The following is a 17,583-nucleotide window of genomic DNA, read 5'->3' on the forward strand; positions in this document are numbered from 1 at the left end:
GAGATTTGTGCGTGTAAATGCACGCCTCAGCGGAGTGAAAAGCCCGTTGTTGGCGATTCCGGATTCGTCGGTTTCACTTACTAAGCATGTTGCACAGGGCTCGGACACGCATTGGAAATTTCCGCACCTGCACGAGTCTGACTGTCGCACTGTGGGTCGTCAATAAGTGTGAGTATTGGCATCGGGTGTGTGAAGGGTCCTTGTCGAGACACAATAGCCGCACTGTGGGCTTGTAATGTGAGGCCTTCGATAGGAACATGACGGAACAATGGCCGCATTGGAGGGGGAAGATATAACCACTATGCTAATGTAGTACACTGAACTGCTCACAGGGGTCGAGGGGAGACGATGGGCCAGTGCTGATGGACGGGATTGAAACTGAAATATTCTTCCTTGTGTTGAATCAATCAATCAACAGCGTGAGCATCATCCCTGTGTGCGTTTTCACACGTCGTCCCGCTCCCGTGGGACTATCTCGGTGAAAACAGAGATAGCATCTAGGAGCCTGCCAACTGGGAGAGGTTTAGTGCAGCACACGCGGGTCGCCCAGTGTCTCAATCCTTGATAAAAGCGCTGGACTTTCACCTGGCTGATTACAGTGTTTGTGGGAGCAGCTGGCAGCAGCGACGAGGCCCATATCACAGGGGCCAGAGGTCTCTAGGTGTGTGCTGCCCCCCCCCCCCTTTGCACACGCTGTCACACATTCATCATTGATTCGAATACACATTATAACTTAATAGTACATCGTTTTAACCTTCGTAAAGCACTTCTTTAAGGAACATTCAAAGGTACTCCTCCCTCTCCCCTCCACTGAACCACTGGCTCTGTACTGTACATCCAGGATCAGCCTGAACTGAAACTGTCTCATATCTCGTGTCTTGTGATACCAGTGAGAGGTCTCTAGGTTTATGTCTGTTTGGTCTCCGAGTTCATGACCACGCTGCTCTGCTGTTCACCGCAAACACAGCAGTGGGTTGAGTGTGTCCATTTAAAGCTCATCCACCTGCGGCTGAATCCTGCACCAGGGGCAAATATTGACATCCAATTTCAAATAATTATCGACTGTTTCCTGACATCGAACGTGCTCCACACCTTGAGGTTTAGCCACCACACACACACACACACACACACAAACACATTCTTCAGTCTTTTGTTTGGCTCTCCTCCGAGCCGGACTCAACCAGTCATGGGTGATGTAATAGGTTTCAAAGAATGGGTGATTCAGACACATGTGATATGAAGTGTGCCTGTAGGTCACGTAGTAAAAGGATTGTAAAGTGTTCATTCGTGGGCAACGTGGAAAAGTTTGTCTCCGTTGCGATCAGGGTGAAAAGTCAAAGTTTTGACAGTGCTCCTGTACGATGAGCTCTCTGGTAAATCTTTACAAAGAGTTGGCAAGTTACTCTCCAGTGTTTCCAGCTGAGAAATCATTGCATGCAGCTTGGCCCTGTTTGTTTTTTTCTTAGACAAATTTCTGGGAAATGTAATTATTCACTTTCTTGCGAAGAGATAGATGAGAGGATTGATGTCACTCTCATCTTTTCATTAGTTTAGATAACGTACCATTAAACTGGGCCCTCTCCTGGCCCATACACAAGTGTTTTGGTGTAACTTTGCTTTCAAACAAACCACTCGTTGTACGTAACCCCTTTAGTGGAGGTAAATATTTATGTATTATGATGTAGCTTAAAAACTTAATATGAAGCTACAGCTGAAAGTGATAGATAGATAGATAGATAGATGGATACTTTATTAATCCCGAGGGAAATTCAGATCATCCAGTAGCTTGTACACTTAACACATCACTGACATATACACATAAATCACATATATCACATACAGAGAGCATATATACAGATACAGGTATGGAATGCAATGATGTGATTGTGTCAGTGTCCAGTATTTAAAGTGATTTTGTGCTGGAGTGGTTAATTCAACAAAATATAAACTGTATATATATTATAAAAACAGCAGAAATATATATATATATATATATATATATATATATATATATATATATATAAATATATAGGAATATCAATCAATCAATCAATCAATCAATCAATCAATCAATCAATCAAATTTTACCTGAATAGCCCATATTCACAAGTTACAATTCTTCTCATGGGCTATAACAGGGTGTGACACCCTCTGTCCTTAACCCTCAACAAGAGTAAGGAAAAACTACGAAAAAAAACCCTTTAACAGGTAAAAATACGTAGAAACCTCAGAGAGAGCCACATGTGAGGGATCCCTCTCCCAGGACGGACAGAAGTGCAATAGGTGCCACGGATAAAATAGTGGGTTACATCCATTGCCTTTAAGGGTTGCAGGGGCTGGTGGGTACACAAAAACTGCAAACACGGGGAGAACAAGCAAATACTAGACAACCTGGGATTCAAACCAAGAACCTGCTCACCCTGAGGACGACAGTGCTTGAACAATTAAAATGTTTAATCCAATTCGTTTTTACCTGTAAAATTAGGTAAACCTGTTGAGCTCTATCGCCAAATATCTGCGGGCTCTAGCTGCATATTTAATGTCGCAGTGACATTCTTCTGATCTAATTCTTGGCAAGAAAGGATATTGTGCCAAAATATGTAATGAAATAAAAAGAAGGACTATGTTTCAACCTACTTAACATGAATACAGGTCTAACTTATATATGCTCATCTCAGCGGAATGTTTCTTGATTGTAAATATGGGGTATTTTGTATTTTCTTGTTCATGAAAGAGATTTTTAAAAGCAGGCGGCCTGGTGTTTTATGAACGTATGCTGTTATCACACCTTATTGTAGGTCAACAGACAAACAAACCTTCCTGCGTTTTATTTGGCTGTAAAGTGAGTGTGTTCTGATGTGATGTTCCTCCTCAGCCTGGCCTGTATTCAGTATGGATCTCAATAAGTTGCAGTTACTGCTGTGATAAGACTGTCCTCTTTTCTCTTGATGTTGATAAGGCTGAGTTACTGAGTGACCAGCCCTGCCGGGTACATTTTAACAGTCCTCATTAAACTCTGAAGCCTTAATAACAGTGTTTGTTTGGTCTGTGAACACTTAGGGACAAAGGTTAAACTAACCCGACGGCCACAAAATGAGAACACAGCTCCTCAGATTCTCACTGTCAGCTGCATTGTCATACATGCAACAAAATCGCACAAAAACTGTACGATGGAGAGGACACGTGTCTTTTTAATTGTCGTGGGTTATTTATGAGACTTGATGTTTTAATGAAGGGGGCTCAGAGTCACGCATCCACTAACGGCCGTCGACACACTGACAGTCAGCTGACTCCTTCTCAGAGGAGTGAGACAAACAAGTCTGTGTAATTATTAAAGATCGTATCTTTAAAAAAAGCATGAAATACCTTCTGCCCCTTTTCTCAGAAAGGCAAGGGCACAAGACCAGTGACCAATTACACTGATCATACGTGCATTCACACTTGTACAAGCTGTAATGTACAATGCAGTCAAGTGACCATCTGATATGCATGGTTCCCCGTTAATGGCCACCGTGCAGCTATACGCAACTGGTCGCAACAATGGATGTGGTTGTATAAATGACACACATGATTCAAGAGTCAAGAGTTTTATTATCAAATGTACAGAGATAACACTAAGCATTCGCTGGCAAGGAAATGCTTGTGTCACAGGCTATCTTCTAACATTGCTCAAGAATTTTAAAAAAAATTGAATAAAATAGTAAAAGCTAGAATATAAAAAATTTAAAATATGAAATAAAACATATATCTCTAAATATATATATATATATATGTGCAATAGTGCAAATATGCCACGGTGCTTATTTAGTGGAGTTTTGCAGTTATTGCAAAGGGGTCTTTAATATGCATCGGACAGAGCGTGTTCTGCATTAAAATAAAAAAACAGTGAGTGGACTGGAGCTCACCTAATTCTCCCAGAGCTACAGTCAATGTTCATCGAGTCACAGCCCTAACATCTTTATCTCCAGCACCAAGTTTAGACACAGTAAACATGCCAGGGCACAGTGGAAACTGATGACACAGCTGAACGAGGCCGTGGCATCCCTCTCTGGGTTTCCTACACCTCGCCTTTTGTGAGAAAGCCGAGGTTTGCCAACGACAATTCACACTTCATGTAAAATAGGAATTTAACATGCAAAATCGCCAACTATGACCTAGTTGTGTTTTCATCCCTGTCCATTTGTTTTTCGGTTTCCATCCTTGTTTGTTTGTTAGCATGGATTACACAAAAGCAGCAGAACGGATTTCACTTGAAGAGGGAACGCAACCATATCATTTTGGTGCACATCCGTATCGAGGGCGGATCTGGGAACCTTTTTTTTTCACATTGCAAAATAGGGTGTTTTTCAAATATCACATGATGTCTATGAGCGTTTGAAGTTTGGTGCTTTGGCGGAGCTGTGCACTCTCCTGGGTGTCATATTCTGGTTCAGCTTGTTTCATGCAGCCTGTGACATCTCCTCCTTCTCATATTTGTTCAATCAAACCTGATTAAAAACCTATTTATTTAGGCTTTTAGGTCCCGGGAGTAACAACACATTCAGGCAGCAGCAAGTCCGCCACTGCAGAGAAAGTTGGACCGGTTATCAAAGTGGAAACTGCACCTTACCCGGCCCATGTTTTGATTCCTGAGGGAAATATGTGAGGTCAAGATGACAGGAATGTTTGCAGTGGGTGAGACTACACCAAGTTACATACAAGCCCAACTGCAGAGGTGTGATCTCAGTGGAGCGGACCTTCACTCCACAGCCTGACTCGGTTCCTATCAAGTTGATTGGAATGTTTGAAATTAAAAATGTAATCCTCTCTATACAGAGGGAAGAGAGTGGTAACAGCCTCCTCTGTGCCACATGTGGGTTTAGCTGCTGCAGAACAACAGGGTGCATAAATACAGGGAGTGGACGCCAGCTGAATGATCGGGTTAGAGCGGGGAGTTGGTTCTATAAGGGAGCATTGGTGGATTTAAGAATGGCGAGGAGGGATTTAGCAAGACACAGCATAATGAGCATGAATGAAAAAAAAGGATGAAAGAGCTAATTATTCACTGTTTCTGAAAAACGCAGAGGGTAATAAGAGTAATAAACACTGGAAGTCTCAACGATGTCTAAGTTGCAGTTTTGAAATGTTACATTATCGACCCCTGGAACTAAACTTCTACAGTTGGCTACTGTATATCAAAATCTGGACACTTTAAAAGCACTATCTCACCATATATTTATTATCAAGCCCACTATATTCAAATTCGTCACGCCACAGTTTCATAACGAAGAAGAGAGAGCTTGAATGTAATATGTGGCAAATGCACGGAATTTCTTCATTTGTTCCGAGTTCTTCCCCGGGCCACGTGCAACCCCGTCACAGAATGTCATTGAAATCGGTGTGGTGTCATCCTGCTGACTAACAAACGCAGTTAATAAAACATGTATAACTCGTTGGTAGAGTTTAGAGGTTCCTACAGGTAACCTCTAAACACTGAGGACCTCAGGTGAAATGTGAAGCAGTCATGACGTTGCAGATAAATAAGCTCCGCAGAGGCACATGTTTCATTATCTGTTTCATTTCTGTTCAGGTAGGACAATGTATGTCTTGAAAGTACAATGTGGCCCAACCGAGGCCGATTATGCACAGGGCCCAAATCTTTGTAGCTACGCCCCAAACAGTTTGTGTGAATTTGCGACCTCTCGACAGACAGGAGGATGCTGACTGATGCTGCACTAACTAAGATATTCATTCATGACAAATGGAGATTTACTGCTGATTAACCCAGTGTTTTGGTCGCAGGCATGAATAAAACATGTCGTATCAATGATTGACGATATGGGTTGGGAAAGGTTGGATATAAAATTGGAGCAGTTTGATATCGTGCTGCTGCGTTACTTTAGAGTCTGTTGTTGGTGACCCAGATAACTTCACTGTTAATGATTTTTTATTAACCTCGGAGTGAGGATAAAGAACCAACACCCTCCTCAGGATCAGACAAGAATCCCACAAGTTCACAATGTTCTAAATCAAAGGTCGTTTCCACTCTGCCTCAGGACAAAACCGTTTTCAGCACCTTACATTCAAAATTATATCCTTTCAGGCCACAGCATTGTTTTGTGTAACTGTATTCATCGTGTGTCACGCTAGCTTCACAGACTGTTGTTAAAATCACTTCTGTGGGTAGACTACACGAGATCACGTTGGAGAAAGTAAGTGGTGGAGGATTTCAGTTGTTTTACTTTTTAACTGAAGTAAAAGTTGTGTATTCATCTCTGAGATCAAATGTATCTGATTCAAAGGGGCATTCAAGATTATTAGTACAGAGGCTTGTATTTTATTTTACTGTATAGTCCAATATTTACCAATGTTAAGCATTTTAAAAATGCATAGAACTTTTAAATTGTGAATCTGTTATTATACATATATGGTAGAGCCTTGATTAATTTCGCGTCGTTAAATTCCATGTAAATATATACATAAACATTAATTTATGCTATGATATATGTTAAGTGACTCTAGCACATTTTAAGCTAAAACAACGGCCAATAAACACCGTATTATCTGATGAGTATGTTTTTCTGTGCAGCCCCTGAACGCAACACGGCCCTCAGGCTGATGATGAAGAAGCTCTTGTGGGCGGGGCGAGGACGATGAGGACGAGCGCGACGTGACTGAACCGAATGTTGTTGTTGTTGTTGTGATCGGATGTGAGCGCGTCTTTATCCTCTTACGTCACAGGGCCGTCAAGCCTAAAGTGCACACATTCAAGTTTCAAGCAAAGAACAAAGTAAAGCAGTAGCCCTGGATTTCAATAAAGGATGTGTTCGATATCAGATTCAGAGTTTAGAATTTAAAACTTTCTGCATGGTATTCATCATGACTCACTAGTTGTATAAATCTAACCAAGTAGTTAAGATTTTCTAACTTAAAAATACTAATTGATATAAATATTTAACTTTAATTTACATATATTACATTCATATATGGCAGACACAGTTACTATAGTTAATGAGCAGGTGGATAATAATGATAACACATTTTAATTTATGGCTTTTTTTCACGATGCTCAAAGACACTTTAGATGGGTTTAAACTTAAAGCATAGAAGCAATAAAGTCACACATTAAAATGCATTTGAAGACATAACAGATAGCACATCCAATCATGTGCATGACTGTCCAATCATGCAAGATACTGAACCCCTAAATGGCCCCTAATGAATGTTGAGTGTAGTAATTGTAAGTCGCTTTGGACAAAAGCGTCAGCCAAAATGACATGTAATGACAATTACTAAATAAACAGGACTTGACAATCACAGTGACCCTCTGAGGACATTTTACTGATAAAACTGAAATAACTGATAAAACTGAAATAACTTAATATAATAAATATATCGTAACGGAAGATAAATATTTGTTATTAATGCTGAGGCCTCACTGACAAATGGAAGGAAATGGAAGTCAAGAGCTAATAATAATGTTTTTGACCTCAGTGCAGCAGGCTCCCATGGAGTCTCCTAGCCTACATGTAAACAAGCTGCAAAAAACTGCCCTCAGATTAACTTGCAAAACACAGACACGCTCGGTGGGTCATGCTGAGGGGTTAAGTGCCTTCGTTACTGTAACAAATCACCTAAATGAGCAGATCAGGCCATTTCAATTTGACCCTGCACGGTGTCATTGACCCCCGTCCACAACTTGGTGCATTCTTGGAACAAAGGAGATGTTTTCTTATTCAGTGGCAAGGACGGAGCGGTAGAGGCCATGTGACAGACCTGTCGTCCAGAGACACGCTTGGATAGAGTAACGTCAGGGAATCTGTAGGATCCAGAGCAATGTGGTAAACAGCACAGAGAGACACGTATGGACAGTGTGAAGCATTCAGAGGATCAATGCTTGAATGAGTTTGCTCAATCAGTAAACACGAACAAGCTGATCCATAACAGGAGAGAGACAGACAAGCTTGTGTTCCCTGTGACTGCGCAATAAGAAGAACTCATCAGCCTCAATCTCCTGGAATCATTTCATCATCAATATATATACATTTGTGCAGTTTGTGATTTTTATAAGCAAAGTTCATTTTACTTATAAGGCCTTTGAAAACAAACCCTATTCTGTTCCTGGGGAGCGAAAGACAATCTGTTAATGACCCAGAATTGGGAATAAATTTGAGAAGTAGGGGGAAAAGAAACAGTGAAGATAAGATAAGAAAGTGTTTTCCTTTTTTGTCTCCGGTCCCTCAATGTGTCATTCATTCAGTCACATGCTGAGCCATTTTGTCTGAATGCCAGGCTTTCTGAGTGTAATCTCTGTTGACCAGTCCATGCAGTGAGGAGGGTTGAGGGGGAGGGAGACAAAAAAAAGAAAAAAAGATTGGAAGGCAGGAGGGGTGCATCGTAATCTAGGTCGTCCACCAGTAATCCCACCGGGTGGAAGTATGTCGTGGGCATAGGCTGCCAAATGCTGAGCTCACCCAACTCCTCTTCATTGCCCTCGGTAGGGCTGGGCCAAGCTCCCGTCTCATGACAGACCCCCCTCAGTGTGCTTTCGACTCACATGCTCTGATACTATCTGCGAGAGATTCCTCGCTATGATAAAGTGGAAGGGGGTTCAAATGCATTTAAATGTGAGCTCACATTTTTTGAATTATCCGCTTCGTACCTCGAGAGCGTTGACTAACAGCGGCAATTAAATCAAATCTCTTTGTAACAGACACGTCCTTCAGATAATTAAATTTGACCGTGCTCTAATTAAGGCCAAATTACCAATTAGACATGGCGAACACAGATTTAGGACGGTTCCCATTATCTCGCAATCGTGATACATATGATGCATTTTCAGACTAGTTGGATTTCAAAGTCTCTCTTATCTAGGCAAACGTTATTTCCACATTACTTAAGGTATTTCTTGTTAAACCTGTGTAGAAGGGCTGGGCCATGAATCCCCACATGTCCCTTCCTGCCAATGCGCTGTTATACAAAGGTGTGTTTTGAACCCACAGCAGTGATCATGACTGCTCCTTTCATGAACTGTGTGCCATCTATGTGTTTGTAATGTGTCAGAGTTTGTCCGAACACTATAGACCATTGCACTGTAGAAGTAAACATGGGTTGTTTTTTCCCAATAGGCACTGACCGTTTCTCCTCACACTCAATCCGATGAATGGTACATTAGAGTGACACGGTGGGTTGGCAGCTGCATTGCACTGCCCTATGAAATGTATATAAAACCCCTCAGTCAATCAGTAGACGTGGGCTCAGACGTCAAATGTAGCTGACTCTGTTCGAATGAATTTAATTAGGTTACAGTTTAGGACCTGACCTGTGCCTCAGACGACCTGCTAAAAGATAAGCAAACAGATTTCGTAGATTACATATTTGCTCAGCTCAACCTCGCCACTGTGGTCAGTCAACTTTGTATTATATCACCCCACTGAACAGGGCCACACGGGGGGGGGGGGGGGGGGGCTACGACTAACTAGGTACAAATGTTCAAATGTAACAACTTGATGTGTGTCTTCATTGACCAACCGCAGCTTTATAAACAGGCCTAACCTGCATTTTCATGCTACTGTTACATCCACTCCAGACCGAGTGGCATACAAGTGAAACACATGATAAAGGAAAAAAATATGTATATATATGACAGAAGTGTAAAAAAGTGCCGAGAACGATAAAACCACCTTTAATCATTGTTTCAGTGTAATGACTACTGCATACTAAAAAATATATATATGAAATATCCATAAAAAAAAAAACAATTTACAGTCTGTTGAACAAGATACTTACGGCGATAGTAGCATCTTCTTTTAAACGTCACTAAATTTCCTGGAACAGGAAATACTTAATTAAGGCACAATGAGACCATTGTGTGGTTTAAAAGAGGGTCTGTCTGATCGAATAGAAAATGTTCACTTTAAATGTTCCACTAGAAACCATTTAAAAATCACACAAAATACAATTATAATGCATGGAGCACGCTGTCACAAACGAAAACAGATAGCATCGTGGGTGAATGCTGGTAGAGAGTAGGTGATGTAACTGCTGTGTGGGCTGCTGAAATAAGGAGCAGCTCTTGTGTACGTGAGGAATGAGGGTTCTGAGTTCACGTACATCCTCTTAGCAGCGAGTTCGTGGTGTGTGCTGCCCCCTGTTGAGCAGATGAGAGAACTTCCAGCTGGAGCCTCGAGGAGGAGATGCTCCTCAGAGTCCCAGCTGAGGCTCCTCTTGGTCCTGACTTGTCTGAGCTGCTGCTCGGCTCTGACCGGCCCACTGGAGAGAGGAGAAGGTCTGGAGGGAGCGTCTCTCTTCAGGAGGGACTCGATGGAGAAAGGACTGCTGAACTTTGTGTCCCGTGTGATCTGAGCGGGTTTGCAGGCGGCAGCCTCAGGAGAGTGGAGATCTGAGCAGTGCTTCAAGGCTCTGCTGCTCCTGTCCTCTGTTTCCACTTTGCAGGCCAACTCCGGGAAGAGCTGCAGGGTTCCTTTAAAGTGACGCCGCACCATCTTTGCTGTGATCTGACCTGGGTCCAGTTTCCAGTAGTTCCTCTTACTGTGGAATGAATCTGGGACCACAGGAATCTGAAAACACAACACAACTGGGTCAATACTTTTCACAGACAGGGGTTATTCTTTAATTTGATAACATCATCAGAATACTTATTATTATTCTGGAATTAACACGCACCTTGACAAAACATGAGTGTGTTGACAAACAGACTCTGATGTTGTTCTCAACAGATTTCCTGTCTTCACAGATGAGTGGGGCCAGTCTGCCCATCAACTGCAAAACATCAGATTCAAGTTTAGATTTGAGAGAACGATTTGTGTTTCACATTACAGCATCTGCACATAATGACCAATGTTGGTTTCTTACCTGAGTGAAGGTGAGCATCTTGCTTGGAGCACCTTGGAGGACGACAGCGATCTTAGCCAGGTAGGTGGTGCTCTTCCTGAAGAAACCTCGCTGATGCAGCTCGGCTCCAAACTTCTGGGTCCTGTTCTCCTGCATCTTCTGGGTTGGAGAGTCTCAGCTCAGAGTTGTGCTGTGAACAGTGTGTCTGACTGAAGATGTGGAACTGGAGAGGTCAGCCCTGGATATGTACTGTCTGGACAATAGGACATTAGAGGGTGTGCACCACAGGTTAATGAGGAGCTTTGCATGTGCAGATGAGCCATTAGTGCTGGAGGTGGAGCCAGTGATGAGGGAAACCATTCCCAAAACATCATCAGCATATCTGAACATGCTGGACTCTGATCTGCCCCTAACCATCCCTAACTTTTGAATTCAACTTAAAATGAAACAGCAGGAGACTAACATTATATACATAGAGCACATAAGCACTTACAATTAAATAACTGAAAGATCATACAAGTGAGTCTATAAATGGTAGGATCTTAAGATTATTTAGTTTGGTTCGATTTTAAGCCCTCAACACACACAAGGCAAATAAAGAAAATAATATATTGTGATTTAAAGAAAATACCATTGTGATACTGTGGAAAACAATCATCTGAAAGTTACTCCTGCAGTTTATAGGCAATACAAACATTGTGTGTTTCACTTCTTACAGTTGGGCACAATACACAGTCTAAAGACACGGCTCACATTCCAATCAGAAATCCAATCACATTCCAACGGTTTGCAGGACACTCATTGCTGCTTTCAAGTCAATTGGGCCACATTAATGATGAAGATGATTTGCATCAGTGATCCTCATTGAGATGCATGAGCCAAACTTACCTGTGCTGGATGCTTTTCGTGCAAGAACACCTTTACCCAGATGAATGGATGTGACTCTGCAGGACTTTGTCCAAACAGTGCAGCAGCTGAATTCACTCATCTGTGATTGACGTGTGTTGCTCAGCTGCTCTGGGGTCAGTTCAGAGAAATCAAACAGATAGGAAATATACTTGAAGAGGTCATTACAAACTTAACAGGCTTTTGGGGTTTTGTTCAGGACATTTACTGGACTACATTGGGATGTTATTTATAATTTAAAATATGATGTATTATAACATCTCTACATTATCAACAGAAACCTTACAGTTGCCACAATGAGGAAGTACTTTGGAGGAAAAAGATAAACTCTTAAGAATAAACATTAGAACCAACTCACCAGAGGGGATTCAAGCACATGAGGCCTGACCTTTAGTTGTAATTATTTCTCAGCTGGATAGTGAAATTCCAATTTACTAACATCTTTGACAGCCAGTTGTTTGTGTAATAATGAGAATGTAGTGATTAAGTTTTCAACAACTTCTGAACATTAATTTGTGACTTTGATTAAAGGTAAAAAATAAATGTACTGCAGACTCATTAGTTCCAGATTCAGGAAAGACATTTTATCAAGCAAATGATTTGGTTAAATAGTTCAGTGCACAGGATACATATTTTACATTTCAATCACTGTTGCTGTTAAATGTTATACAAGATTTGAATCTGTAATATATAAGCCCAGAACTATATTCTATTTAAAAGATGATGTGATGGCGGCCTGAGCGGCTCTCTGCAGCTCAGTGATGTAAACATGACACCTGGGCGAACTTGCTGCCTTCTCCCACAGAGCTGTCAGAGGGAAAGGCCCAAAATAAGTTTTAAAACAAACTTTCGCCAACAGAAGTGTCTCTCACATGACGGCTCGGATGCTGACAGGAGCATCCACCCGTGGATGAGATGTGACACGTCCATCTCGGTCCGCACAACAGCTGGAGTGACTGTTTTGGTTTTTGGCTCTTCTCCGGTACGCAGGGTGTAACTATATTCAGTTGTGTTTCTGCTCATGTGTCTAGGTGACAATTTCACTGGGCATTAACACGCGCAGACTGTATAGACAAAAACTTTGCCCTGGTGTTCTGTTGCATTTGTCTTGGTCTGAGATACTGGTTTTAAAAAAATGCAAATGTTGTCCTTAAACGGCTCAAACTAAAGCAGTGTAATTAAAGGTATTTTAATGTGTGTTAGTGAAATGCTCCTGGTATCTGTTTAGTCCACTAAGTGTACATTTTGTGATGCTCTGATGAGGTGAGAATCACTGGAATGTGGCTGAAGACTTCTCCAGTTCAAAAGCTTTAAGTTTGTTGTATCTGACACATTCCGGTGCTTGTCACCTCATTCACAGCCTCTGTCTGTGGGAGAGTGATTTACTTGTTTGCGAGGCAGCAGCACATCGGTTTAATCTACAACATATTCTCTATTTACTCTTTACATCATCTGTCTAGCAAATATTAAAGAATATAATTTGATACATTTAAAACTGTATGAAGAATGTACGACTGAAAGTGCGAAGCAAGGGAAAGAAGGACTCAACTTGAAGCCAATTCAGAGGAGCAGTTTAATGATGGGCCTGGAACAATCACCTCCTTTGGGAAATACTAATAACATGAAAGTGATGAAGTTCCACAATCTTTAACTGTTGGATAATTCACAGTTAAAAATGAACGTGCCACTGGCTTGAACGTCAGCAAATGTCACATTTTTATACTTATTAAATATTTTCAGGCTGAAGGATCTGAAAACACTTTTATTCTTGTAATGTGATAATGCCGATGTGTCCCTCTAGACCCAATTATCCTGTATATACAACAATTACGGACATATTTCAGTTTTAAATAATTAGAAGATACATGATGACACATAGAAGTTGTAAAATACCTCAAAACTGTATTTAAGGGTCCAGAGTAGCAAACGCATAAAATTCTGATGTAACACTGAATTTTTATATCCATTTAAGATTTAAAAAAAAATAAGTATAATTTGATTAAACGACTCAGTACACAGTATAAATATTTCACATGTTAATCATTGTTGACTTAGAAAGTTATATATATACAAGAGCTGCTCGTTATTTCAGCAGCCCACACAGCAGTTACATCACATTTACCCATGATGCTCCCTGTTTTTAGCTGTGATGTGTGTTAGACCTGACATGACAGCTTACTGGAGCACTTCCTTCCAATAAAGAGTTGGTGTAATTATATGATTGTTGGTTTTTGCACTAGACAGTTTAGTTTTTTTAGGACCCGAGAACTGACAGGCACTGACAGACAGTGAGGCCCTATTGACATTTTATAGTTGGTACTTTCAAGGGTTGAGCAATCCTGGTATAGTTATTATTATTTTTTTCAGGCAAATTAATTGGCTTTATGTCATGTTAATTTATTACATTTTTTAGTATTTACCTCCTGCGCAGAAGCGGACTGTGCACATTCTGTGCAGAAGCAGACTGTGTAGGATAAATTAAATTAAATTAAACCTCAAAATTGGCTTTTTACATTTAAGTTTATTCACAATTTGCTGACTAATTCACTAAATAATGTGGGTTTTCAAAATCTTGACACATCAGATCTATATCTTCAAGTTTGTATTCCAAACATCACAGATTGAGATTGTTCGAACCTGTTTATTATCTTACACTTGTTGGCTGTGTGTCAGTGAAATGCTTTTAAATTTCTGTCCTCTGAATCTGAGTGAACAGCAGATATGTGAACATCCCTGGAATGTTCTGAAAAAGCTTTCAAGTTGAAAACATCAATTAAAAGTATTGCTCTTGTTTAATCACCCACATTCCAGTGTTTGTCACTTAATTCACTATTCGGTCAGTGACAGTTACGGCTGCAGGTTTACTGTGGAAACGATCACTGATTCACTGAAGGTCTCTGTCGTTGTTTATTATAATTGTCCAAAAGGAAACTTTGATGTGATCTTAATGAGTTTTAATTAAACATGTGGAGTTGTCGTGCTTTCTCTGTGCTTAGTTTATATGAGCTTATATGGAATCATGTTATACATCTGGTTACATTGAAGACAATGAATCACCCAGAGATGGGTTTTCTCTGGTAAGTGTGAATTGTTCCCCCTTTCTTATTTTTCACTTTTACTATAAATAGTCAGAGAATTTTTTTTATCATTTTATTTGAAAACAAGTGCTGCAGAAGGATGACATGAAAGGTCTGAAACACATCACAGCCAGAAACAGAGGGTATCATGGGTAAATGCTGGTAGAGAGTAAGTGATGTAACTGCTGTGTGGGCTGCTGAAATAAGGAGCAGCCCTTGTGTAAGTGGGGAATGAACACTCTGTGCTCATATGCATTCTCTTAGCAGCGAGTTCGTGGTGTGTGCTGCCCCCTGTTGAGCAGATGAGAGAACTTCCAGCTGGAGCCTCGAGGAGGAGATGCTCCTCAGAGTCCCAGCTGAGGCTCCTCTTGGTCCTGACTTGTCTGAGCTGCTGCTCGGCTCTGACCGGCCCACTGGAGAGAGGAGAGGGTCTGGAGGGAGCGTCTCTCTTCAGGAGGGACTCGATGGAGAAAGGACTGCTGAACTTTGTGTCCCGTGTGATCTGAGCGGGTTTGCAGGCGGCAGCCTCAGGAGAGTGGAGATCTGAGCAGTGCTTCAAGGCTCTGCTGCTCCTGTCCTCTGGTTCCACTTTGCAGGCCAACTCCGGGAAGAGCTGCAGGGTTCCTTTAAAGTGACGCCGCACCATCTTTGCAGTGATCTGACCGGGGTCCAGTTTCCAGTAGTTCCTCTTACTGTGGAATGAATCTGGGACCACAGGAATCTGAAAACACAACACAACTGGGTCAATACTTTTCACAGACAGGGGTTATTCTTTAATTTGATAACATCATCAGAATACTTATTATTATTCTGGAATAAACACGCACCTTGACAAAACATGAGTGTGTTGACAAACAGACTCTGATGTTGTTCTCAACAGATTTCCTGTCTTCACAGATGAGTGGGGCCAGCCTGCCCATCAACTGCAAAACATCAGATTGAAGTTTAGATTTGAGAGAACGATTTGTGTTTCACATTACAGCATCTGCACATAATGACCAATGTTGGTTTCTTACCTGAGTGAAGGTGAGCATCTTGCTTGGAGCACCTTGGAGGACGACAGCGATCTTAGCCAGGTAGGTGGTGCTCTTCCTGAAGAAACCTCGCTGATGCAGCTCGGCTCCAAACTTCTGGGTCCTGTTCTCCTGCATCTTCTGGGTTGGAGAGTCTCAGCTCAGAGTTGTGCTGTGAACAGTGTGTCTGAGTGAAGATGTGGACCTGCAGAGGTCAGCCCTGGATATATGTACTGTCTGGACAATAGGACATTAGAGGGTGTGCACCACAGGTTAATGAGGAGCTTTGCATGTGCAGATGAGCCATTAGTGCTGGAGGTGGAGCCAGTGATGAGGGAAACCATTTCCAAAACATCATCAGCATATCTGTGTGGATGCTATGAGAGTTCATCTCAATAATACAACATTAAAGTTATTGTGTTTGTGATGTTTTTCTTTTCATTAATGAAAATAAAGTAATTTAACTATTGAATACATTTTTCCTGTAGGAGTTTGGAGCTGGAGGCACATAGTCCAAATTGGTTTTGAAGCATTGCACAACTCATTATCTGTTACTTTTATTATTTATTATATATTTATTAAAACCCAGACAAAAATAAAATAAAGAAGGAGCTAAAAACATGATTTAAAACCGAAATGTGACACTATGGGATATTACAAACGGTGGCATATAAAGTGTTAATATTGGTTTGATTAACCAACAATTAAATATATAAATATTGGATCCTTACATGGTCTGATAAAGCTCCTATTTTTGTTGGCTATTTCGAATTGATCAAGAAATATTCAAAGTTTTTGTAATACTTTTTATACAGAGGCGATGTAAAGAGTAAATAGTGAATATGTTGTAGATTAAACCAGTGTGCTGCTGCTTCACTAACAAGTAATCACTCTCCCACAGACAGAGGCTGTGAATGAGGTGACAATCACCGGAATGTGTTAGATACAACCAACTTAAAGCTTTTGAACTGGACAAGTCTTCAGCCACATTCCATTGATTCTCACCTCATCTTTGCTTCACTGGAGACTCACCATCCTTCAGGTAGTAAACACCAGGTTGAATCTAGCTTTATTTGACATTTTGTGCCAGGTCAGGAAAGATTTTTGGTCCAGATCCAATTATTTCTATTTTCTCAGAGAATATTTCATGAATATTAACAGGCCTGTTTAGGGGACATATACTTATGAGGTTGTGGACATTTTTCAAAATCCTGATCTAGTGAATTTAAATGTGGTTTCTATAGAAGTAAATACTGTTTCTAGAGATAAACTCAAATTGTGAGTCAGATTTTATGTGCAATTACTGTGAAACAGCACATTTGTTTGCTGTTTCTGTCATGATGTGAGATGTTTCCGTGAAAAATTAAAATATTCACATTGGCAGAAATCTCCTGGTGAATGTGAATCTGAGATTCTCTTCTTTTTGCTCTGTTTTCAGCCAGTTGCCACCTTTGTCTGGCATCAAAACTGAGCAAGTAGCATTCAGTGGATTTTTAGGACATGTGGTGCTGCGGCCGTGAACCAAAATGAGACAGACAGGAACCAAAACAGTGAAGTTCATCACTTCTAAATACACAACTAGCATTGGGCAAATATACCAAACCCCACAGATCTGTGATTGTGATCACTTTGTATTTCTGTTGGTGATCATTTTTCATCTTCATTGTGAAAGATACTTTCTCTGTAAAAAGTCTAAATTTGGGGAGTTTAGTCCTTGAAATTTGAAAAAAGATCTCACACAGTATAAACAACAG

At 40.9% G+C, this 17,583-nt stretch overlaps 2 protein-coding genes across 2 annotated transcripts; both read right to left on the minus strand.

Annotated features, from left to right (window-relative positions):
• Positions 1-9,962: 9,962 nt before the first annotated feature.
• si:rp71-45k5.2 (uncharacterized protein LOC560783 homolog) lies at positions 9,963-11,795 on the minus strand. The gene is made up of 4 exons (XM_062410310.1): positions 11,722-11,795; positions 10,855-10,992; positions 10,666-10,761; positions 9,963-10,559 (listed from the first exon to the last, which is right to left on the minus strand). Exons 2-4 carry the CDS (start codon positions 10,987-10,989, stop codon positions 9,963-9,965), a joined length of 828 nt encoding a protein of 275 aa, XP_062266294.1. The 5' UTR covers positions 10,990-10,992; positions 11,722-11,795.
• Positions 11,796-14,940: 3,145 nt separating this feature from the next.
• LOC133972732 (forkhead box protein H1-like) lies at positions 14,941-16,063 on the minus strand. Its single transcript, XM_062410312.1, has 3 exons — positions 15,833-16,063; positions 15,644-15,739; positions 14,941-15,537 (listed from the first exon to the last, which is right to left on the minus strand). Exons 1-3 carry the CDS (start codon positions 15,965-15,967, stop codon positions 14,941-14,943), a joined length of 828 nt encoding a protein of 275 aa, XP_062266296.1. The 5' UTR covers positions 15,968-16,063.
• Between the last annotated feature and the right edge of the window lie 1,520 nt (positions 16,064-17,583).

This window comes from Platichthys flesus, chromosome 17 (assembly GCF_949316205.1).
Source record: "Platichthys flesus chromosome 17, fPlaFle2.1, whole genome shotgun sequence".
Taxonomy (NCBI): Eukaryota; Metazoa; Chordata; class Actinopteri; order Pleuronectiformes; family Pleuronectidae; genus Platichthys; species Platichthys flesus.